We start from the raw sequence: 23,566 nt of genomic DNA on the forward strand, positions 1-23,566 counted from the left end.
CATAATTAAAGAATCGAAAGTTAAATTATGTTAAACAAAACAAAAAATTTCATCTCAGGAAGATTATTTTTTGCGAGTGTTTTTCGGATCTTAGAAGGTTGTTTCCAAGAACAAAAGATGATGAAGAAAGTATCTATAACAGAGCACATGATAGCAACAAGTAGGAGAAAATAAACTAACCTATTGAGTGGATCCATAATATCAAGAAAAAACTATTACAGATGTAGACTCTGAGAAGATGAAGATATGGAGAAAATGAGTATTTCAAGAAGAAGAAGATGAATAAAATTTGCAGGGAAAAAAGGAAAGTAAAAAAAAGGAAAATTCTTCAACCGTTATAACCATTAAATAGGGAAACTCATGAGAAATAGATGACCGGTCAAATGAGGAGACGTGTCGGTCAGAAGGGAAAAGTCAATATGTGTAGACAGTTATGCATGAATTTCGGAAAGTTGTCGGTTGAAAGAATACGAAGAGATAAGGAAGTACTGTAAGATAATATATTAAGGCATCTCTTAACGCGCTTTCTTCCCAAGAACGATAAGAAAAAGGGCAAAATGTAGATATCAGATATCGCACAGGCATAAACAGTATGTTAGCGCGAAGAAGTACATTTGTTATCAAGTGGATAATGACACGTCCAACACATCAGTGATGACGAAGGAGATGACGTCACCAAAGTCACACCAAAAGCGTGAAGATCAGCGCGGCAGTTATTATGACTAGGCGGTAGTTATAGTACAGGGAGAAGATTGGCACGCTCCTAGATCCTAAAAGCATGACTTTATTAGTTGTCCTCCACTATATAACTTTTCTATAAAAGGGATGAGAGGTCATTGTACGAGGAAAAGATCTTTTTGAAAACTAAATATAGAATTTATCAGAGAGAAAGTTAATTTATCTTCGAATTTAAGAGAGAGAAATTTAATTTATCCTCCAGGTTAGGATTTACAGATTAATTCTTATTCTTGTTCTATCTTTTAATGAAACAAAATCAAATTCTATTCATCATGCCTTAATTATATTTCGGATTATTGAATATGGGTGTATGTTGTAGGAAATCCTGCAACTACAGATTGAAACCCACAGGTTGTGCAAGTGGAGATTGGATGCAAAAAAAACTTTAAACAATGGCAATTATATTTGTCCAGGACCGCTGTATTATGCCCACATAATTCTTCTAGTCAGAGTTAGGTGCAAACGTATGAAATTTGATGCAACAATAGATATGATCGAAACTTTTTCAATTATAGTTGGTACCCAAAATATCTTGGACAGCTAGTGTATGCATCATTGGCAACTGAAACGTGAAGAAAGAGTTTCTGAGTTGGATGGATAATCAACTAAAATTTTTATGCAATATTGTAAACTAACCCACACAGTCGATAAAAACGTATTCTATAAAACTGTCGAAGAGCTGGTATACCATATCGATGGATCAAATTTGTGAAAAAGAAAATTTAATACTTATTTTTAGTTGCCATCGACTAATCGAGTTGAGACAAAGAGGAGAGTGTGGGATATGCGTTCTGTACTGCTGCTACGATCGAAAATGACATAACAACAGTACATCTAAATCTCTTCCAGAACCATAGTTAACATCTGAATTGTTAACTAATCAAGCCATATCCATTTCCTTTATAGAAAACTCAAAAAATCACAATTCATCGTGGAAAATAGTAAATCGAGTGAATTTGAGAGAAAAATTTATCAGTTGAGTAAAACAAATCACGTGAAATTAAGAAGGATACACTTTGAGAGAAGAGCGGTGAAAAATTTATATTGAAGTGAAATTAGCCTTTGGGAAGTAGCCACTAGAATAAATCCGTTAGAGCCCATTTTATTTCTGTTGATCGGTATACTCGTTAACATACATCACTCCTTTAAGCAAATTACTTTTCAAGATTTCATTAACAGGTTCGAGCAATTTAGGGTATGGTGCTTCCTGAAGTGTTCTTTTTGGCTGCTCTGATTTAACATTAGTTACAATGTATGCAATGTATTATTTGGTTTCTGCTTTAACCTCCTTGTTCATTAATGCCCACAGAATCCTAACATTACAGTGTATGCAATGTAATCTGCAACCAGACACATAGATCCGTTGAGATGTCTTGGATAAGAAAATGAAAATAGACTGGTTGAGATTTGTAACCCACATATTGTGAAAGTGGAAGGGTGATGGACGACAAATGACTACCTAATTTGCATTATTGATGTATGCTTGTAAACAATGGCAGCTATACTGACCCGGACGACGACTAAATTTGCTCATATGTATAATTCTTCTAGTCTGGTAAATTAGCTGAGATGAAAGTTGACTTAGCCTTAACATCTGAAATTTTATATTAGTTGTGTATGCATATGACCAAAATATTCATTTTTTACATGTGAACTTTAACTGACATATAAACACCAATTTTATGTAGCGAACTGATATGTAAAAAAAATTCACGGATAAAGGCTTGCAGTTCGAACATAATATTGCCTGATTATTATGTGCCCAAAGAAATTCATGTCATTTTCTGGTGTTTACGGTGAAGATGACTTAGACAAGATTATGGATGCATTATTGTAAGGTGAATAGCTGTATCAACTGTGACCACGTCTAATTAAACCATCAACCACATAATCCTAGTTTGGTATGAGAATTTATTGATAGGACAGCAAAATAAAAATTGATGTCCATAGCCACGCCGTTATGATTTTCAAAGAAAAATCGGTTAAGTTTAGCTATGTAATATCTAAAGCAATCGGTATGTCTAATTTTTCTCATTATAAAATGAAGGAATTATTACTTTTTTGCCTCGTATGAATATTAAGCAGGGATGCCCGCGGAAGTTACAAAGAAAGCACAGTTAAAGCAAAAGAGACTGGCCTACAAAAACAAGGACTATGCATGTGGCCATGATGAGAAATTGACTAAAGATAATTATGCAATTTGCATAAGGTAGGCACTCACAGCTATTGATGGATATGACCAGTTGAACTATTCCCCCATAAATACATTTTTCAAAAAATTGTAACCTCAAATATCTAAATTCTAAAGGGCCTATGTTGTCTATGTTATGTTCTTAGAGCAACTGCAGTGGTGCGAGTATAACCAAAGATCAAAGAGGGAAAAAAAACCAAATTTTGGGTTTAGTCTGGTGCGTGAAGTTACGGTGGAAAAACTAAATTTGGTCAGACGTACATTATACGTTCGCCTGGTGTGGGGCGTGGACTATACGCCTGGTGTTGTAGAAGAATATGGAAAGCAAATCAAATGCATGCAGAGAAGATTATATGTGATTAAGAATATGTTGTAATTATATTTAATTCCTTTGATATATTTATAGTATTAGTATCTTTAATCTTGTTATGTAATAACAATTAGTATATATACATAATAAAATCATCAACCTTCACACTGTTGTGTGAGAAACCAAAACCTGTGTTACCCAAAATTTCTTTATGGTAATCTTGAGCTAGGTTTATTTTTTTTCTACAACATCATCGTCATGACTAACGGGGGCGATCAATCTCCCCCTTTGAATGTCATTCCAGAGAAGGATAGTGGTTTATCTCCTACCAGTCCCTATTATGTGCACCCTTCTGATAATCCCACATCAGTCATTATTCTCCCTTACTGACAAGTGAAAACCAATGCACCTGGGGTCGAGGTATGATGAAGGCACTAAGTGCGAAAAGAAAACTAGGATACATTGATGGAACAATAAGGCCAACTAATGCATCAGATCTCGCTCACTGGACGAGATGTGATGACTTAGTAGGTAGCTGGATATCTAATTCCGTGGATCCAGAAATCCGTTCAAGTACTCAGAACTTTCCCTCAGCATATGAACAATGGTTGGAAATCAAATCTCGTTTTTCTCATCATAATGCACCGAAGTTATATGCTATCCAACAATCTATTGCTTTGTTGAAACAAGAGAATCTGAGTGTTGCTATGTATTATACCCGACTCAAATCACTCTGGGATCAATTAGATGCTTTTCGACCCATTGAACCTTGCATATGTGGAGCAGGTAAGAACTATATGAGTCATCACAGTCAGGATCGCTCCATGGAGTTTTTGCAGGGTTTGCATGATAGGTTTTCAGCCCTGCGCAGTCAAATTCTATGACTGATTATCCATCCTATGACTGATTATCTATCATTTGATACTTTCAATCCAACTCATAAAGCATTTTTGGCTGCTGTTGTCCTCACAGCTGAACCAAAATCCTTTTCTCAGGCCATTCAATGCCCTAAATGGCGCGCAGCTATGGCCAAAGAAATCCTTGCTTTACAAGCAAATAATACTTGGGTTGAGGTTGATTTACCACCTGGTAAGACGGCAATTGGATAAAAGTGAATCTTCAAAATCAAGTTTAATTCTGATGGCACCGTTGAACGTTACAAGGCTCGACTTGTTGCAAAGGGTTACACTCAACAAGAAGGTATTGATTATTATGATACTTTTGCACCTGTCGCTAAGCTTGTCATTGTTCGTGTTTTATTGTCAATTGCAGCAATCAAAGGTTGGTCCCCCCATCAGTTGGATGTCAAAAATGCATTTCTTCAAGGCGATTTGGATGAAGAAATTTACATGAAAATACCTCCTGGTTTAGCTCGCAAAGGTGAGTCTAAAGTTTTCCTCCTTAATAAATCTCTCTATGGCCTTAAACAAGCCTTTAGCCAATGGTTTGCCAAACTTTCTTCGGTTCTGTTAGCTGAAGGCTTTACAAAATCTCTATGTGATAATTCTCTCTTCACATATATATCATCGGGGTTCTACCTCTATTTTCGTTCTTGTCTATGTTGACGATATCATCATCACTGGCACAGATGATAACTTCACTTGTTCTCTTAAATCACGTCTTGCCTCTCATTTTTCCATTAAGGATCTCGGTTGCTTACAATATTTCTTAGGAATTGAAGTCTCTCGATCTCCTAAAGGTTTTTTTCTCTGTCAAAGAAAATATTTCCTAGATATTCTAAAGGACTCAGGTCTCACTGGAGCTCGTGTTGCATCTTTTCCCATGGACACGCATATTAAATTGCTCCCTACAGATGGAAAATCTTTAACTGATCCAAGCTCTTGTAGTCGTCTAATTGGTCGCCTTTTATATCTCACTATCACTCGTCCTGATATTACATACGCGGTCAATTACTTAAGTCAATTTATGCAGCATCCACGTACAACTCATCTTGAGGCTGCTCACCGTGTACTTCGTTATCTCAAAGGTACAATTGGACATGGTATTTTTCTGTCTTCTTCCAGTGCACTCTCATTACATGGATACACTGATTCGGATTGGGCAGGATGTCCACTTACTAGACGATCTACTACATGCTATTTTGTTTCCATAGGTTCTAGTCCTATTTCATGGAAATCAAAGAAAAAACCCACTGTTGCTCGCTCTTCCGCTGAAGCTGAATACCGTGCCATGGCTAATCTTACGGCTGAACTTCAATGGTTATGCTATATTTTCAAGGACTTGCATATTCCTTGTCCTTTACCTATCACCATCTGCTGTGATAATCAAGCTGCAATTCACATTGCTCAAAATCCTGTTTTCCACGAACGTGCGAAACACATAGAAATTGATTGTTACTTTGTTTGTGAGAAGTTACTGAACGGGTTGATTTTGCCAAAGTATCTCCCATCTTCTGATCAACTCGCTGACGTTTTCACCAAGCCACTAGGAGCACAACAGTTTGGGTGGATAGTTGGCAAGTTGGGCGTCCGTTCAGGCTCTCCCGCTCCAACTTGAGGGGGGTATTAGATTTATCAGTCCCTTGATAAATTTGGTCACGATACATAGTTACAGAAAGAAAGATAATATCAAATCACTACCATTACTCAATGTTCTAAACAGGGAAAGGAGATTAGTACATGCAACCTAAACATAGAAGGAAGATTAATACATGCAAGATATTACGTGATTAATGTCATGCAAAGAAGAATATGGAAAGCAAATCAAATGCATACAGAGAAGATTATATGTGATTAAGAATATGTTGTAATTATATTTAATTCCTTTGATATATTTATAATATTAGTATCTTTAATCTTGTTATGTAATAACAATTAGTATACCAAAACCTGTGTTACCCAAAATTTCTTTAGCTAGTAAACATTGGCAACTATACTGTCCCGGACGACGACTCAGACACGACAAAATTTGCTCATATGTATAATTCTTCTAGTCTGGTAAATTAGCTGAGATGAAAGTTGGCTTAGCCTTAACATCTGAAATTTTATATTAGCTGTGTAAGCATATGACCAAAATATTCATTTTTTACATGTGAACTTTAACTGACATATAAACACCAATTTTATGTAGCGAACTGATATGTAAAAAAAATTCACGGATAAAGGCTTGCAGTTCGGACATAATATTGCCTGATTATTATGTGCCCAAAGAAATTCATGTCATTTTCTGGTGTTTATGGTGAAGATGACTTTAGACAAGATTATGGATGCATTATTGTAAGGTGAATAGCTGTATCAACTGTGACCACGTCTAATTAAACCATCAACCACATAATCCTAGTTTGGTATGAGAATTTATTGATAGGACAGCAAGATAAAAATTGATGTCCATAGCCACGCCGTTATGATTTTCAAAGAAAAATCGGTTAAGTTTAGCAATGTAATATCTAAAGCAATCGGTATGAATATTAAGCAGGATGCGCACGGAAGTTACAAGGAAAGCACAGTTAAAGCAAAAGAGACTGGCCTACAAAAACAAGGACTATGCATGTGGCCATGATGAGAAATTGACTAAAGATAATTATGCAATTTGCATAAGGTAGGCACTCACAGCTATTGATGGATATGACTAGTTGAACTATTCCCCCATACATACATTTTTCAAAAAATTGGAACCTCAAATATCTAAATTCTAAAGGGCCTATGTTGTCTACGTTCTTAGAGCATCCACAGTGGGCGACTAAACCCAAATATTTGGTTTATTAACGAGACGTAGTGGGACGGACTATCGATTAAATCCTGACCATCGACTATATTTCAGACTATATTTGGTCTGGGACCAAGACTACATCCAAATTTGATCGCGCGGGACCTGAAGGCTACGCCCCACACCAGGCGTACATTTAGTTTACGCCCCACACCAGGCGTGTTTTTAATCTCCGCGCCATTTTTTTGTTTTTCAATTTTGTATGGGGCGGACGTTTACACCTCCGCCCCATAAGATTACTTTGAGTCTTTAGTGGGACGGGCGGAGATTTAATCGTCCGCCCCAATTTTTTTTTTTTTTTTTATAAAACAACGGACGGATGCACAGTGTTACGCTCGATCAAATTTAGTCTTCCACCCGTAGCGTCACACACCAGACTAAACTCAAATTTAGTCGTTTTTTTTGGTCTTTGATCTTTGGTTATACTCGCACCACTGCAGTTGCTCTTAGGGACATCTTTCAAAGTTTGGAAAGTCCCAAAATTATATTTGTTTAATTGAAGGGGTATTATTTAAGTTTTAAGTATTTTAGCTCACGTATTATATGAAGTCAATTCAACTTTCATAAGATGTTCAGTAGACGACTTGACGGTTTCATGCTCAAAAAATGTATACTAGTGATTTTAACATTTTCTTTTGGTTCCAAGAGTATAGCTCAGTGTATCCAATCATAAAGGTTTAAAAGTTTGTAATAGATTAGTTGTATAGTGGGTTTGATAATATTGGGTGTGGGGTTAGTACAACCGACTGGTTCGGGTAAGGACCTGGGTCTTCGCGTATTAAAAAAAAAACGTTAAGGGGAGAAGGGGAAATTTGTGATGGGGAGGAACAACATCTGCTGACTGTATTGCGGTTGCTTCGCTCTAACTGTAGTGCCGAGCAACTACAAACCCCAGTTCTGCAATTTTTTAAAGAAAATATGTATTCCACCATTAAGGAAAACTCGATGCTTCTCTTTTGATCGTATATATTACTAGTATTAATATTCAGAATTAGTAGTAAAATACCAAGGTGACCAAATTTGGAGTACAAAAATCCCGTTCAAATGTTGGGATCCATTAAAAATCCATATTAAACAAAATTGATACAAAAATTTCAATTTTTAAAAGTAGATACAAAAACCCCAAAGAAAATTGTTTTCATCAAATTTTATGATGAAACTAAATTGTCAACTAAAAGTCTCTAATAATTCAACAATTTTAATGTTACCCAAATTTTAACTAATTTAACGTGAAAATATCTGAGGAACCCGTGTTTGATTCTTCTTTCTTTCGTGAACCCATCATTAAAATGATGTATACGGGCAGCCCAAATTATAAAATATGTGGGTTAAGAATATTAGTCCTAGATTAGATTCATCTTTTCATATCTTTAGATAAACTAAAACAACCTTGATCCTTTAGTATCCTCCCTCCGTCCTAGTTTAAATGCCTAAATAAGATTTTGCACAAAGATTAAGAAACACAAAGAGAATAGTTTTTTTCACAATTACCCTAGGTTAGTGTTTAAGGTTCCTAGTTTTTAGATATCTAGGTTTTTGTGGTTTACTTGGAAATTTTCAAATTAAAGGAAGGATATATAGAGTAGTATTTATAGTGTTACGGCAGAATAGTGTTGCAAAATAGTTATAGAGGTGTTAGGAATTTAGCAGAAACTGTAACAGATATGGATGTTACAGAAAGCGTTGCGAAAACCTAAGTTTCATCCAGCCTCCTATACTGCTCCAGATCCAACAAACCTGATCCGTCAGATCCATCGAATCTGGACCATATCATCTGTTCATCCAAGGTTCACCAGAACTGGTTCAACACATCCAAGTGAATCAGAAACATACACGTGGAACCTGTCCAACCGGGTCGGTTCAGCTACGGTTCAGCCTCACCAGACCAATCCGGTCCAAACATCTGACTAGAACTGACACGTCAGCAAATATTGTCCAGTCAGCAATACCTCATCAGTGCAACTGCCACGCCATCACATGTCAGTGATGGTTGTCCAGTCAGCGAAGCCACCTCAAAAGATGGTCCACGTCAACTGCCACGTTAGCAAAATCGATATCGCATCAATGAATTTATGCTGCATCACCAACACGTCAGCGTGTTGGTCCAGTCAGCAGTGCCACATCATTACAACACGCACGCTTCGTGAAAATCTTGTTTCGTCAATAACTTCTTCGGTTTAAGTCTGAATTTAGTGATTTTTGGCTCGTTAGAATCGCCTTTCAATTCCCTACAACATGGAAGAAAAAACTCCACTGTTCGAAAAACTTTGATGTGCACTTGGAGCAGCAACATGATCGAGTTCGAGGTTCTTGGATAACAACATGATCGAGTTCGAGGTTCGTGGATAGCAACATGATCGAGTCGAGATGAGGATTGCTTAGACCCTTCAATATTTATCCTTGCATCACATCGCAAGCAGCTAAAGCCTCACCTTGCACGTGAGCACTTAAGTCTTGCTTTCGCAAGCATAAAATCTCATCTTGCATGCGAGTATGAAAGACTTTCACCTTGGAAAACATAAAGTCTCGTCTCGACCACGATCCCAATGCCCGATATTGGCCCAAAGACTCGTACTCAACACAAGCAACAACCAGCCTGCTCGAGCAGCGAGCGCTTCATCCTTGTTGCGTTGCGAGCAAAAATCCTTTCCCCAGCCGCAAGCACACTAAATTCCACTCAAGTCTCGACTAGATCTCGAGTATCACAAGTCCACCACGTGACAAAAAGTCTCGCCTAACACGTGAGCAAATTTCATTACAGGTTATCACAGTTGGGGGCGTCTTCGTAATATCTCTACAAACGCTCGGGGGCGAGTTACGTCATCAACGGCCGACGTAGAAAGAAAAACAAGCTTCTTAACCCCCAACTTGTTGAGGGGGCGATGTTTGTACCATCAATAAATGATCGTGACCCGCTAATAAAGCACGTTACGTCTAGCCCGTGAAAGAAGATTCCAGAAGTCTTGTTGCCTAAGTTGCTTGCACATGAAGTTTATCTCATAATTAAGGTTATATAAACTCTATAAATACATATATCCTAAACCCTAAAAGGATATGGAATTTTAGGGGGATAATTGGTGTTTGGTACTCAGGTTTAGACCAAAACCAATGTTTAGTCTAACATTTGTCCAACGTTGGTGTTTGGTACCTGGACTGGATGTTGACCCAAATTGACTAGGTTAAGTATTAACGTTTGTTTAATAATAATTAAAAAAATTATATAAAATGTATTTATTAAGGAGTTTACTATAGTACCCTTCACTTTTCTTAATATTTACAAAATTCTGAAATTATCTTCTTCATTCCTAACTCCATTGTTCTGCACCACCGACAACAACTCCATCTCCTGCAATTGCTTTAACTTCAGCTGCATCACCCTCAAGAGATCAACCCCAACACAGCTTGGTCTGAAACCTCCTAAGCATTCATCTAAAGCAACAAAACCCATAAACCACTCCTTGCTTCAGTTCAAGACCACCATTCTTTCCTGTAACTTCCAATTTCTTCCCGTTAACAATAAATTTCTTCCAACATCATCTGGTTTTGCACCTGTTTCACAAAACTGGGACCACCAACACATTACAGCTGCACCTGACTACTGCATAACCACCTCCACTTCCCTGAATAAACCCTAAGTGATGTAGCTTCAAAACATCACTTCCAACTTCTTATTTCTTTTCTGCACCACCATTCATTCCACCAGAACAACAAACTACTGAAGCAAATTCATTTATTGCACTCCATTCCTGCAATTGCAACTCTCTCTTCTTTCTTATATCCTTGACAAACATGACTGCAAATCCGCCACTACTGCACCCAGCAACAAACACATATCTCCATTTGACACAACCAACAACTAATTCAACCTAAACTCACTCTTTATTACATAACCAGCTTTCGAATCTTCATCTCCATAATCAAACCGAACCCAATCACAACAACATCGGTTTCTCCATTATCTAAATCTTCACTAGCAACTCCTTCTGAACCTTTAAATGAATACCCGTCTTCAATTTCATCTCCGATTCAACCTTAATACCTCATACCTCTCAGATTTAATCTTCTATAGGTTTACCAGCAGCATCTTCTCAAACCCTAGATTCAGAATCATGAAACCTTACACTAAATCGAGAATATAACATCATCAATTAGCAGCATCAGCTCCGCTCTCGATATTGTTGTTTGTTCGAACTGGTGCTGGTGATTATGGTGGTGGAGTGGTGTTACAGCGGTTGAGGTGGTGGGGAAAAAACAGGGAAGATACTGGACGCTGTGAGAAGGAAAAAGGAATAGAAGAGAAATGAGTTCTCCTCGACCTTGTTTTGTTTAGGGAGTAATATTTAGGGGTATATTTGTAAACTAATAATTTTATAATATTTTTATTTTATCAAATTAATTAAAATCACGTCATACACGGTCAATTACTGTCAATATCTAGTCCAGGTACCAAACTCCAATGTTGGACAAATGTTAGACCAAACAATAGTTTCGGTCTAAACCTGAATACCAAACACCAATTATTCTAATTTTAGGTTAGCTAACCTAGGGAAAACTATTGTATCCTCCAATCAATAATATATTTCTATGTTCCTCCGTGGATATATGCACAACTTACTGAACCACATTAAATTCGTCTCTTTGTCCATCTTTAATTCGTCTTCTAACTCTAATCCCATCATCATCATCAAAAAATCGCATTTAGTGCCCAAATTAATTTTGGGTACAAACACATATATTGGGGACGAAAGGAGTAACTAAGAAACGGGAATGTTACACAACATTTCCATGCTAAATACGTGTAACGTTTGATTTGTCAATCCAATCAAACTTCACCATTTGATTTGAAAATCAGAAAATGATAACTGAAGTTTTTTCATATAAACTTTTTTTTAAGGTAATAATTCAACCATCTTCGGTACTACCGATACTGGTTGTTAGCTGCTTCATGCACTTTTTTACCACTAGGCAGTTACTTGTCCTTCAAAATTCATTGCCAACAGATGTGGACTTAGTAGAGTAAGAAAGACCTTAGCGTACAAAATATCTTGGGTAAGGATACGCTATCGAGCATCGTGGGTCTTATCTACATGTGAATGAATTATTGACTGAGAAACTTCCACGAAATTTACAGCTATTGACCACGACTTGTGATCAGTATTCATTCATTACATATATCATATCTATATGCATATCGCTGAACTCAACTCTTTAACATCAATTTCAAGTATTATTATTTCTGCAATTTGTGCTCTTATTGATTTCTAAATCTTCAGAAAAAATTAAATAAATATCAAGTATCTTACTATGGCAATTGTGGAAGGGATTGTCGCTAATGGTGTAACAGAAATATTAAAGAAATTAATTCCTGTTATTGCTCAAGAAATAAGGCTGGCATGGGGTGTCAAAGATGAATTGGAAAAGCTTCAAAAATCTTTGCAGATGATTCTTGCCGTCTTAGCAGATGCAGAAAGTAGGCAGGTGAAGGAAGATGCTGTGAGAGTTTGGTTGATATGGCTCAAAGATGTGGCTTACGATGCTGATGATGTTATGGGCGAGTTCGCTTATGAAACCTTACGTCGGGGTCAAAGAGGGGACCGATCCAGGCATAAATTACTCGATTTCGTTTCGCCTTCCAACAATCCTCTTGGTTTTTCTTTCAAAATGGTTAAGAAAATTAAGGATATTAACGGAAGATTAGATGAAATTAGCAAAGAAATGAACAGGTTTGGCCTGCAAGCTGCAGCAGTTAATACTTCTGTGGTTCGTGGTGAAAGTAGTGAGCAACGGAGCCGGCAAACTGCATCCTTTATAAACGATTCTGAGACTGTGGGAAGGAAGGATGATGTGATTAAAATAGTAGACGTATTAACGAAGGCGAACAAATCATCATCGTCAGATGTGAATTACCATTCTTCAGAGAAGGTTTCAGTAATCTCCATTGTGGGGATGGGTGGGCTTGGGAAGACTACCCTTGCGCAACTCGTTTACAAAGATGAGTCGGTAAAGAAATACTTCGATCAAAGAATATGGATCTGTGTATCTACAGATTTTGATGTCGAAAAAATCTTAATGAAAATTATGGAATCCATCACTCTTGAGAAATTTGATAATTTATCAAATTACGATCTGTTGGTAAATAGGGTTCGAGAAAATCTCCAGGGGAAGAAGTTTTTGTTAGTATTGGACGATCTGTGGAGCGAGGATATTCAGCAGTGGGAGAGGCTCAAAGATCCTTTGCTCGTTGGTGCTCAAGGGAGTAAAATATTAATCACCACACGTAACATGCAGGTTGCACATGTTGTAAAGGGGGGTATTCCTCCTTACAGATTGGAAGGATTACAAGAAGATAAATGTTGGTGTATCATTGAGAAAAGAGCATTTTCTCCCGGTGGAGCCGAAAAGACATCAAACATGACAAGCATTGGAAAAGAGATATCAAAGAAATGCAGCGGTTTACCCCTTGCAGCAAAATTCCTCGGAAGTCTGATGCACTCGAAGAATAAAGAAAGCGATTGGTTGTCGATTAGAGAAACTGATGTCTGGAACGCACAAGAAGGTCAAAACGAAATCCGACCTATACTGAAATTGAGTTATGATAACTTGTCGCCTCACTTGAAGCAATGTTTCTCTTATTGCTCAATTTTCCCCAAAGGTTGGGTGATTAAAAGGGAAACTCTGATTCATCTATGGATGGCTGAAGGTTTTCTAGACTCTTGTAATGTGGGAAAAGGAAGATATATTGAAGACGTAGCAGATGCGTACTTTGAGAATTTGGTAGGGAGCTCATTTCTGGATGCTGCGGAAAAGAGTTTACTGGGTAACATAAAGACGTGTAAGATGCACGATCTCGTCCATGATCTTGCAAAAGATGTTGCTGGGAATCAGGAAGTGGCGTCTCTCAAGGTGAGTGAGCTGAATGATAATACTTCTAAAATACGTCGGTTACAGTTAATATTGGATGTAGATTTATCAGCAACATCTCTGAAAAGCTTAAGCAACTCGGAGAAGTTGCGGACAGTATTTATCCCTGAAGGTTCAAAGCTGGATCCTTTTATGTTGTCAGAAAATAATCAGTACTTGCGTATCTTACATGTGGAACGTGGTTCACCAATTGCTATTGGTCGTCTAGAGTGGCGTTCCTTGAGTGTGCTAAAACATTTAAGGTACCTCCGCCTTTCCTGTCTTAGTCTTAGGGAAGTAAAGAATGATCAGTCCATTAGTAAGCTTTATAATCTGGAGACATTGGTATTGAATATCATTTCCGATGTTCAAAGTCCTCTGTCAAACATTCAATCACTAAAAAAACTAAGATATCTTGAAGTCTCACAGACGGATATGGTAGAACTACCTGATTCCGTAACAAGTCTTTCTAATTTGCAGACATTGGATCTCAATAATTGCTATTTGAAAGTTATTCCTGACTCAATTTCTGGTCTGAAAAATCTAAGATTTCTAAATTTGTCATTCAATCGTATTGAGGAATTACCTATTTCTATCATCACCCTCTCCAATTTGGAAACATTAGATGTCAACAGCTGCAAAAAATTAAAAGCCTTACCAGAGTCAGTGAAAGGTCTTTCTAGATTGAGGATATTTGTTCTCAAAAACTGTCCATTACTTAAAGAATTACCCGAAGATCTTGGAACGTTAACTCAGTTAAGATACCTTAGCTTAGAGGGTACTCAGATCAGAGTATTACCAGAGTCTTGTGTTAACCTCAACAATATTGAGTATGTGAATCTTTCCGAGTGTGAGGTTCCCATATATGTCAAAAATTGGACAAATCTTAGAGAATTTTCTTCCGAATCGGGAAATATATTGGGTGCAGGCGACCTGATTTTCCTTGAAAGGTTGGTTTACTCGGTGCCGAAAAAATATACTATAAATGAAGCTGAACGTAACGTCGGTATTGAAGAGTTGAGTAATCTAAACTTTCTTCAGGAGTTATCTATTTATAATCTTGAAAATGTGGAAGACCCAGCTGATGCTGAGAGCGCAAATTTGAAAGGAAAACAGAATCTTCATGAATTATTTCTACATTGGTCGTCGAATTCTTCTCAACGTCCTGCTGAAGTATTTGAAGCTCTCCAACCTCCCACTTGTTTGAGGAAGTTGAATATAATGAACTTCAGGGGGCAGGTCTTTCCCGATTGGATGTGTGTTCCATCTGGTCTTCCAAATTTGGTGCTGTTGGCTCTTTTTAATTGCGCAGGAATAAAAACACTTCCAGATATTGGTGGATTTCCTTCCTTGATTGAACTGCGTATCATTAATATGTTCCTTCTAGAAGAATTTCGTTATTCATGTGCTTCTCTTCAGGATCTGACGATTAGAGACTGCAAAAGTTTAACAGAAATCCCTTCGTTTCCTTCTCTGGCGAAATTGCTATTAGATAAGGTCGACCTCAAGTTAGTATGCTCAGTTGGGAGAAGCCAGACATCTCTCACGGAGCTACAATTGTTTAATATTGAGGATCTTATATACTTCCCAGTAAGCATACTCGAAAACAATTCTAATCTTCGTAATCTGGTATTTAAAGAGTGCAATCAGTTAAAAGGCTTTGGTGTAAATGAGAATGGACTTCTCTTCAAAAACACAATTCTTGGCTCTCTTCAGATATTGGTTTTGATTGATTGTCCAGATCTTAAGTTTCTTCCAGATTTTCGAGGATGGACTTCTCTTCGGGTATTACTCATCTTCAATTGCCCCCAAGTGAAGGAATCTTTAACCTATGATCTCAAATCCCTCTCCTTTCTTCAAACATTGCGTGTTGATTTTATTCAAAGAGACGAGCAGCTCGGAGATCCATCTACTTGGGAGGACTTGATTAATTTGCTGGATAAGTCCTACTTATAGTTTCAAATTTTGTGTCCTCAATTGTGAAATTCTATTACATTGTTGGAGAATTTAACAGGTAGATTCAGACTTGAATTCATTCTCCACCATTGATGTAAATGATCATTTGTTTCCATGAATGAATTTCCCTATTGTAGCCCAGATTTTAGTATTGTTTTGGAAGCAATTGTTACGATTTATTCTTTGAATGTTGTTTTTCCCGAATTGCGTCTGATTTCGTTTGGTTATGTTATTTGTGAAGCAGCAGAGCCGATTCATCACCTTTAAGGATGAAATATTTAAGTCAAAACTTCTTCAGCCTGCTGCAGGTAATTTCATTTCCAAAATTTTGTTTTCCTATCTTTATGTTCTTCCTCCATGCGATTCATGCTATTGCTTCCATTTGCATTTTGACGTATAATAACCGGATTTCATGAAAAAACCGAAATAACATATATGTCTCATAAAGCAGGAGCCGGCATATGGAGAAGCAAGTTCATGACTTGAAAAGGATTGAATTGCTCAAGATAGAGATTATAGGCTACTGGATATGTGGCATGATCATTTGCAAATTTATCGAAATTATGACAACTCCTTTCTTGTTTAAAATCTTAACTAAACATTCATTCAAGTGTCTCGAAATCAAGATTCGTTGTGGAATAAAGTAAATTGAGTGAATAATATATTTGTATTATTTGGTTTCTGCTATTCTCCTGCTTTTACTTTACGGTGATAGGACTGCACAATTCAGATTTATTTGGAAACAGCCATGTCCAGAACTCAACACAAAACTAATGAAATCGCTAAATTTATTTTCAACAATCATACATTATTTTCTTCGGTGTTCCCGATTTTGGTTTTGCATTATACTTGCAAAACAATTTCACATCACTCTAAACAATCAATCCGTATTTCGAGTAGAAATGAAAATGAAGCTAAAATAACAAGAGATATAGAGAAATGAAAGGAATGAAAAGAACAGGAATCAAACTAGCTACTTCATCTTCTTACCGTGACAAATTGAGTTGTACGAACGAAGAGAAAATTATGAGTTTGTTCTTGATCTTATTAGGCTTCCCAACCTCTTAAGACAGTGGCACGTGCAACCCGATTTACTCCTAATGTGAAGGCACCCATTCGGAAATCGCAATTGTGGGTTTGGCACATTGCCTTGATGTCGCGGAAAGATCTTGTCATGTACCTTTGAAGCTCGTTGTTAACCTTTTCTTCATCCCACATGAAGCCTTGAATGTTCTGAGGCACATAACATTTTATATGTTAAGTATCATTCGCACATGAGTAGTCAATTGACACAGACAGAATCAGTTATCATATGAAGATGTACCTGAACCCATTCAAAATAGCTGACAGTCACACCTCCACCATTTGCATATATGTCAGGAAGTATGATAACTCCTTTCTTGCTTAGAATCTGAAAATAAATGTCAGAGTTAAAAATCTCAACTAGATGAAAATCCAATATACGTCCGCATCACAGTTGACAAAATGACTCATAAATTACCTCGTCCGCATCAGGATCAGTAGGGTGATTTGCCGCTTCTATGATGTACTTGGCCTTCACATCTCCAGCATTGCCCCTTTAAGAAAAGGAATAAAATGGTATGAACTTGCTGGTAAGGTTTTTAATACACTCCACAAAAACAAACCTTGAGAATGAAAGACACTAACTTGTGAAGAACACCGCCAAGAGCACAGGGAATGAGAACATCACAGTCATGGACAAGCAATTCATTAGCATCCATAGAATCTCCACCTTGGAAATCCTTTAGACTACCCGTAGCCTCTTTGTGCTTAATCAAAGCGGATATATCAAGGCCGTTTGGATTTTGAACTGCACCAGTGATGTCACTTACAGCAACAACCTTACCACCTCGCTCATGAATAAGCTTTGCAGCCCAGTAACCCACATTACCGAACCCCTGAAATAGTTCGACAACTAGTTTAGAAACAAATTTAAAGAGAATTCGAAACGCAAACTCGATTTACAGTTTGAACAGAAAGATTAGAGTATCTTTCTATTTACCTGGATGGCGAATTTCAAATCTGTAATAGTCTGTCCATATTCATTGAGCAAAGCCTCTGTTGCAAATACAACCCCTCGTCCTGTGGCAGCTTCTCTGCCTAGTGATCCGCCGAGGTCCTACAGCCTCAAACAACAATGTAGGTTAACACTTATGAACATAAAAATCTCATTCAAATCTCAATAAACCGTTCCATTTTTCCTAATCATGAATATGTACTTACAATTGGCTTTCCTGTAACAATTGCCGGAGAGTGACCATGAAATTTAGAGTACTCATCCAAAATCCATGCCATTGTCTGCACAAACCATGAATAATTTTACAAATTTCAAAATCAAGAATGCGAAAAATACTACATAATCATCGTAAATCATGTGCCTAACAAGCAGTGATCATACAAGGATATACCTGTGCATTAGTTCCCATGTCAGGTGCAGGAATGTCCGTGTGAACCCCAATAAGATCATGAATCTTTTGAGTGAAAACACGCGTAAGACGTTCCAATTCACTTAAACTCAATTCCTTTGGTGAACAACCAATTCCACCCTTTGCTCCACCATATGGAATATCTGCTACGGCTGTTTTCCATGTCATAAGTTGAGCTAGAGCATTAACCTCATCCGGATCAACCTACATACGACAATGAATCACATCTTCTCTTCAATACATAATACAACGCATTTCAATAAGGAGACAACAGACCACGGAAAACTACAGTAAATCTCAAACTTGGATCATTATTCAACTACAGTAATCACAAGTGCAGTGATGTTAGATTGCCAGTAGGCAAAACGAAAAAGGGAGCCTTTTGATGGTGATACGGATAGTGGGTCCCACAATCAACGGCCACGATCGGAAAATCTAAGTCAACTAATCTAAATCTGAACAGTTTATCAAACAAACAAAAAAAAAAAATCAAGAAAAACCCAAAATTCTGAATCAAAATGATTAAGATCACCTCAGGATGGTAACGAATCCCTCCTTTCATTGGACCACGAGCATTATCATGTTGAACCCTGAACCCAACAAATGTAGCTAAACTTCCATCATCTTTAGGAATTGTACATTCCACCTGTAACAACAACAAAAAACCATCAAAATTTTGATCATCTCAACAACAAGAAGAAAAAATCAAAATCAATTTGTAGAAATTGTTTAATTACTTTGATCTCTCTGTAAGGAATCAAAAGACTCTTTTCAAGTTTAGAATCTAATCCAAGGATTCTAGCAGCCCTTCTGAAATTCCTATTAGTAGCTGCTAATGCATTCATTTTTTTTTTATTTGGAATCAAAAACCCCTCTCTGAAATTGAAATAAGGAAAGAACAGCCCAGTTTTCAATACAAAAAAAATTAGAAAACCCAGATTATTGGAAACTCAAAATGAAGATGAAGAATGAAAAATGAATCGATTAGAATGAGAAATGAGATTGTTTTTATAATGAAAAAATAAACAGAGATGGAAAGGATAAAAGAGTCATAAATGGTCAAATTAAAGAAAAGATTGTGTGTGCATTCAACTTACTCTGATGAATTGAAGACGACAGATGATGATCTGGAGAGAGAGAAAGCAGGAGGAGTATGAGTCATGGGTGGACTGTGTGAATTTTCTAATGAGAGAAACGAAGCATTTACAGGGGAAGGCTGGATTCAAGATTAATCCAACGGATAATATTCATTGATTGACTTGATATCTGAGAATTGACTACCTCGTGGAAGCGGATTAAGATCAGTGTAGTTTATTAAGTTACTATTTGGTCTATGGGATAATGTAAAATCTTAGTTAATTAGTGTGATAATGAATTTGTAATCTTTCACTTAATTACTGTTTAAATGGTGAGGAGACTCGAAACCGATAGTCATTTAATTGCCTAATACGTCCGTTTTCATTTTATCTTTAGACTAAGTCCTATCGGCTAGATTGAGTTGTTAGATTAACAGTTAAGTGTTGTAATTCAAAAAAGAAAGTGTGGCCTAAAAATTAACATTAGTTCTCTCTCCTAGCATGTGCTCGCAGGTGCACTAGCAGCGAGATTGAAGCCTGAATGGTGCGGCGCTCAAAAAGTGACATTTATGCTGAATGGTTCAGCGCTAAATGAATATTCCGTAGCATCTGCGCTGAACTATTCAGCGTTGTCAACTGAGTTAACTGAGTCAAGCGTCGTTCTATGTGGCGTTCACCTGGGCGCGCTGATCTAATCAGCGTTTAACGCTGTTCTATTCAGTTTTTAATTGCTAGATTAGCACTCGCATAAAATTTAGGAGGTAGTCCTAACCGACATGGTCGGCTAATCTAGCAGCTAGATTAGCAGCCATTAGACTTGGCCTTAACGAGTCTGTAATAATTATGTTCTTTAATTTGGCCATTCACAAATGTTATGCGAAAGTTCCGCCTTCCTGAGAAACATTTGTGCTGCCCACGTTTTGAATTTTTGTTTTGCATGATAAAGGTGTGCGAATAGAAAAGTCTAAGAGTCATTATCTATCCATGGATAGCAGCCCAGCCAGCAAGAAGCATGCTATGCTAACATACGTGGTGCCGCGTCTATGTTTAGTCACATTTGATATCTTAAACTAATTTCCAAACATATCCGACATTAATTCATTTTTGTATTGGTGCGGGAACCGACACAAGAAATAGTTTGAAATTCAAAAATGCATTTCTTGGCGTTCATCAGCTGGACAAGCAAAAAGAAAACAGCCTCTTACATGTTGACTGGAATAAGTCGGTGATAATTAAACAATGCCACCTTCCCTGGTGACCTCCTTCCTCACAGTCGCAGAGTATATATCTTAGTAGTCTCATGTGGCGGTGATTCATTTAAAGTGAGAATACTTTTGAGAAAATCAGGATAATTTATTTTGTGATTAATGAGTCTAATGTTTCACTAATTACTGTTTGACTGGTGCGGAACCCTGAAGCCGCTAGTTACTGAATTTCTTTCTACCTATGTCCTTTTCATTTTTAACAACGAACAAATCTTTGATAATGCTACTTTATTTGGAATGATAGGCATGATCTTTCCACTTAATTGTAGACGGAAACTTTGGATGATTCATATTTCATATTATATAAATTCATCCTATCATATTTATTTCTTTCTCAATACCAAAAATAAGAAGAGAAATCTGCGCCATTATATCATTTTTCATGTTAAGATGATTAATCAGTTGATCTAATTGCTCATTCTTCCATTTTATCATTAGTGATTGATTTGTTACAAAAAATAAATAAAAATGTTTGCAGTCAAACCATTTTGAATTCTGCTTACTAAGAATAAAGACATTGCCTTGGAATTTAAAAGAGTTTTGTTGTCTGATTTCCAAAAAAAAAAAAAAAAGAACAATTGTTTTTGAATCTTCTAGTTTTAGTTTTAACATAAATTAATTTAAATTTTTACCCTTGTTAGTTTTTAAAATTTGGATTTGAGCATATGTTCATATAAAGATTTTGAACTACTGAAACTTATAAAATTTTGTTTTACTATCTTTTGAGGACATAGTTTGTTTAAGTTGGAAATGTCACCGATCAGTGACCATAATGCTAAAACTTCATTGAATTTTTCGGTTGAAATTTTTGTATGTTAAAATGCAAGATGATTTTATTTCAGGAAAAAAAAAAAAGTCACCCTTAGGCGTTTGTCCAAACATTTATATGGCCAATCACCAAGTGATCTGGTGGTTGATATGCTCCCTCTCACTGCAAAGGTAGGAGTTCGAACTCTGAAATCCACTCCAATTTAAGTAGTTTGGATGTAGTTTAGGGACCACTAGTATGGGGCGTCTTTTTTTTTTTGTTCTTTTTTTTGAAAGTTACTTGCATTTCAGACCAATTAATGTTGGGAGTTAGTAACCCTTACATCAGTAAGAGTAGAGCCATCTAATTTGATTTATCTACTTCTAGGACATTGTTAATACAAAAAGATGGAGTCTTCCTCTAAGTGAGAATATCCCTAAAAGACTTGGCTTCCTTTTCCAAAATATCCGCCACATTCTATGCAGTTCTAGGAACGAAATAAAACCCAAAAAATTATGACATAAATTAAAAGTTCTTCATCCAAAATAGATTGATTCTGCCATTCCAATTGAGAAGCTTTCACATTCAAGTAGTCAAACAAGTTCTTGCAGTCACCTTCCACTGTGAAATCTGTCATTCCTTCTTCCACTGCCCATTGCGCTCCTTGAAGCAATCCTAAGGCTTCTGCTTCTTTAGGGGTAATTGCTGAGATTGGTCCTGCTTTTCCAAGTTCAAATTCTCCTGCATCATTCCTAAAAATTAAAGAAAAACCTGCAGACAAGTTCAAGGAAACCCAAGCTGCATCTACATTGAGTTTAGAATGAGATTTCCTAGGTAGAGTCCATTTATGTAAGTTATTTTCATCTAAAGGTAAACTTCTAGATGAGATATTGTCTTTATACCAAAAGTCAAGGAATCTTTGTATTTCTAAACTTATTTGTATACTGGATTGTTGTTTTTGTTCAAAAGCTCTATTGCATCTTTCCTTCCAAATAAACCAAGTCTTTGTCAACATGATTTCTATAGGAAATTTAGTGTTTTTATTTCTCATCCCTTCTTGCAAAATGTCTAAAAAAGATGTTGTGCTATTAAAATTCAAAATAACAGGGGATGGCTCTTGAGCCCATACTGTCTTAGCATAAGGACATGAAATAAATAGGTATTCTACAGACTCAGCAGCATTACATCCAAAAGAGCAGTTGGGTTGAATGTCATCCATAAACTTGGACAGTTTAAGGTTTGTTGAAAGAGCTCCTTGTAAACACTTCCAAGCAAATATTTTTATTCTTTGTGACACATTAAGATTCCATAAGCTTTTCCAGAAAGAGTCTGGCTTCCCTAAGTTGTAATGGTTCACAGATCTCTCAGTTTACTTGGTGTACATATATTTCACTGAGAAAACACCAGATTTAGTAAGAAGTCATCTGAGAGTGTCAGGTTTATCTCTAGCTATTCTAGTGTTAATAATCTTCTTAGCTATTGGCTAAGGAAATAAATCAAAAATTAAAGTAGAGTTCACTTCTTAGTGATTGGATCAATCAGATCCTTCACAGGTGTTAAGTGAGAGTTAGTAGTGTTTCTAAGACTACTAAGGTTATGTTCCAATACAAAAATCCATCAGTCATCCCAAATATTGGTACTATTCCCATCTCTTATTTCCCAAATACTATTTTGGATTTAAAAACATAGCTATTTCTGAAGTATCTAGGTTTTAGTTGGGTAGCCCATAGAGCAGTAGGCTCAGTTAGAAGTCTCCAAGCCAACTTAGTTATCATAGCTAAGTTAAAAAAGTGAGCATTTTTAAACCCTAGTCCTCCCGTACTTTTTGGCTTGCAAAGACAGGAATAAGATTTAGGGTAATGACCCTTATAATCTGTTTCCTTCCCCACCAAAAATCTCTTTGTAAAGAGTCAATCTTTCTTATGATTTTCTTTTAAATGAAGCAGCTCATTTAAAAGCTGGCTATACTAGCCAAGGTAGACTTATTGAGAATCAGTTTACTAGTTTGGGCTAAAAAATTCCCATCCATCCTTGAATTTTATGTTCCATTTTTTTTCACTAATCCTTCAAAAAGCTTAATTTTGGCCTTACTAATGAAAAGAGGAGTTCCTAAGTAGGTATCCTGAGGATTAATTTTCTTAATTTTTAAAATTTTACTAATCATTCTCTGATGTTTTGGTTGAACTTTTTTACTAAAAAAATTTCCATA

At 36.7% G+C, this 23,566-nt stretch overlaps 2 protein-coding genes across 4 annotated transcripts; one reads left to right on the plus strand and one right to left on the minus strand.

The window, feature by feature from the left end:
* Nucleotides 1-12,119: 12,119 nt before the first annotated feature.
* On the plus strand, nt 12,120-16,506 carry LOC113329547 (putative disease resistance RPP13-like protein 1). 3 transcript variants are annotated; one of them, XM_026576409.1, is made up of 3 exons: nt 12,120-15,879; nt 16,066-16,129; nt 16,273-16,506. In XM_026576409.1, exon 1 carries the CDS (start codon nt 12,270-12,272, stop codon nt 15,819-15,821), a length of 3,552 nt encoding a protein of 1,183 aa, XP_026432194.1. In that variant the 5' UTR covers nt 12,120-12,269; the 3' UTR covers nt 15,822-15,879; nt 16,066-16,129; nt 16,273-16,506. The 3 variants fall into 3 exon arrangements, with proteins under 3 accessions (XP_026432194.1, XP_026432195.1, XP_026432196.1); XM_026576410.1 differs by having other exon boundaries at nt 16,063-16,129; nt 16,273-16,503; XM_026576411.1 differs by having other exon boundaries at nt 16,069-16,129; nt 16,273-16,503.
* An 86-nt stretch (nt 16,507-16,592) lies between these two features.
* Nucleotides 16,593-19,237, minus strand: LOC113329548 (glutamate dehydrogenase 2-like). The gene is made up of 9 exons (XM_026576412.1): nt 19,006-19,237; nt 18,801-18,914; nt 18,251-18,472; nt 18,066-18,140; nt 17,845-17,961; nt 17,490-17,740; nt 17,323-17,398; nt 17,146-17,232; nt 16,593-17,054 (listed from the first exon to the last, which is right to left on the minus strand). The coding sequence occupies exons 1-9, from the start codon at nt 19,111-19,113 to the stop codon at nt 16,869-16,871; spliced, it is 1,236 nt and encodes a 411-aa protein (XP_026432197.1). The 5' UTR covers nt 19,114-19,237; the 3' UTR covers nt 16,593-16,868.
* Between the last annotated feature and the right edge of the window lie 4,329 nt (nt 19,238-23,566).

Source organism: Papaver somniferum, unplaced genomic scaffold (genome assembly GCF_003573695.1).
Source record: "Papaver somniferum cultivar HN1 unplaced genomic scaffold, ASM357369v1 unplaced-scaffold_117, whole genome shotgun sequence".
Classification (NCBI taxonomy): domain Eukaryota; kingdom Viridiplantae; phylum Streptophyta; class Magnoliopsida; order Ranunculales; family Papaveraceae; genus Papaver; species Papaver somniferum.

Coding starts and splice junctions, on each gene's coding strand:
- LOC113329547 (XM_026576409.1), top strand. CDS start 12,270: ATGGCAATTGTGGAAGGGATTGTCGCTAATGGTGTAACAGAAATATTA.
- LOC113329548 (XM_026576412.1), bottom strand. CDS start 19,113: ATGAATGCATTAGCAGCTACTAATAGGAATTTCAGAAGGGCTGCTAGA. Junction 18,473..18,800: donor GGATTCGTTACCATCCTGAG/GTGATCTTAATC, acceptor TGTCGTATGTAG/GTTGATCCGGATGAGGTTAA. Junction 17,399..17,489: donor CTTGGCGGTGTTCTTCACAA/GTTAGTGTCTTT, acceptor CTTTTCTTAAAG/GGGCAATGCTGGAGATGTGA.